This window comes from Trypanosoma equiperdum, assembly GCF_001457755.1.
Source record: "Trypanosoma equiperdum strain OVI genome assembly, contig: ctg_1997, whole genome shotgun sequence".
NCBI classification, from domain to species: Eukaryota; Euglenozoa; class Kinetoplastea; order Trypanosomatida; family Trypanosomatidae; genus Trypanosoma; species Trypanosoma equiperdum.
Window position 1 is genome coordinate 887 of NW_027124056.1, and position 697 is coordinate 1,583.

Consider the following 697-nt stretch of genomic DNA (forward strand, 5'->3'; position numbering starts at 1 on the left):
GCTTATAGTCTTCTTCCCTAATATAATGCAAAACGATAGTTTGTTCTCTCGTTAAATTAGTTTTGGCGGCAGTGTCTTTCTTCGCATGCATTACATAACGACAATCCTTCATATCCACTGTTAATAAATCTTTAAATTCTAATTTATTCCTTATAACTTCTCCAACCATTATATCTTCATTAAGTGCTCTGAAATCGATATATGATTCAAAATTTATGAATTTGATTGGTGATTTTACTAATTTCTTCAAAGGTTCATAATCAACAATTTTCTTAACCACATCTCTTGACAGAGTCGATCCGTATCCAATTTTGTGCCATGTAATTTCATCACTAAACTCTTTAGGATAACCAACCGCTCTCCCCATGTTCACCTTCTCTCGTGGCAGTATTTCAAGATATTTTAGATACAATGAAACACTCATAAATATATCATCATCTGCTTCCATTATATAGTGATTAGTTGATTTGAAAATTTCGACTGCAAATATGAACCACAAATATGTTTTTCTACTCATCGTGAGTTCCGCCTCCCATCCCCAATTACCCGCATCTCCAATTTTTTTATTCGTTATTGGATTCACATCACAAACAGGTAAAATAATAACATCCTGCATTTAACTCTGCCTCTTGTTCAACAATTTCTCTAAGTTTGCAATTGTTATATGTATGAGGTGAAAGAGCATATACTCTAAGCA

General features: G+C 33.1%; 1 pseudogene across 1 annotated transcript; it reads right to left on the reverse strand.

Annotated features, from left to right (window-relative positions):
- Window positions 1-4: 4 nt before the first annotated feature.
- TEOVI_000690200:pseudogene lies at window positions 5-448 on the reverse strand (annotated as a pseudogene). The gene has a single exon. A coding segment is annotated over exon 1 (444 nt).
- Between the last annotated feature and the right edge of the window lie 249 nt (window positions 449-697).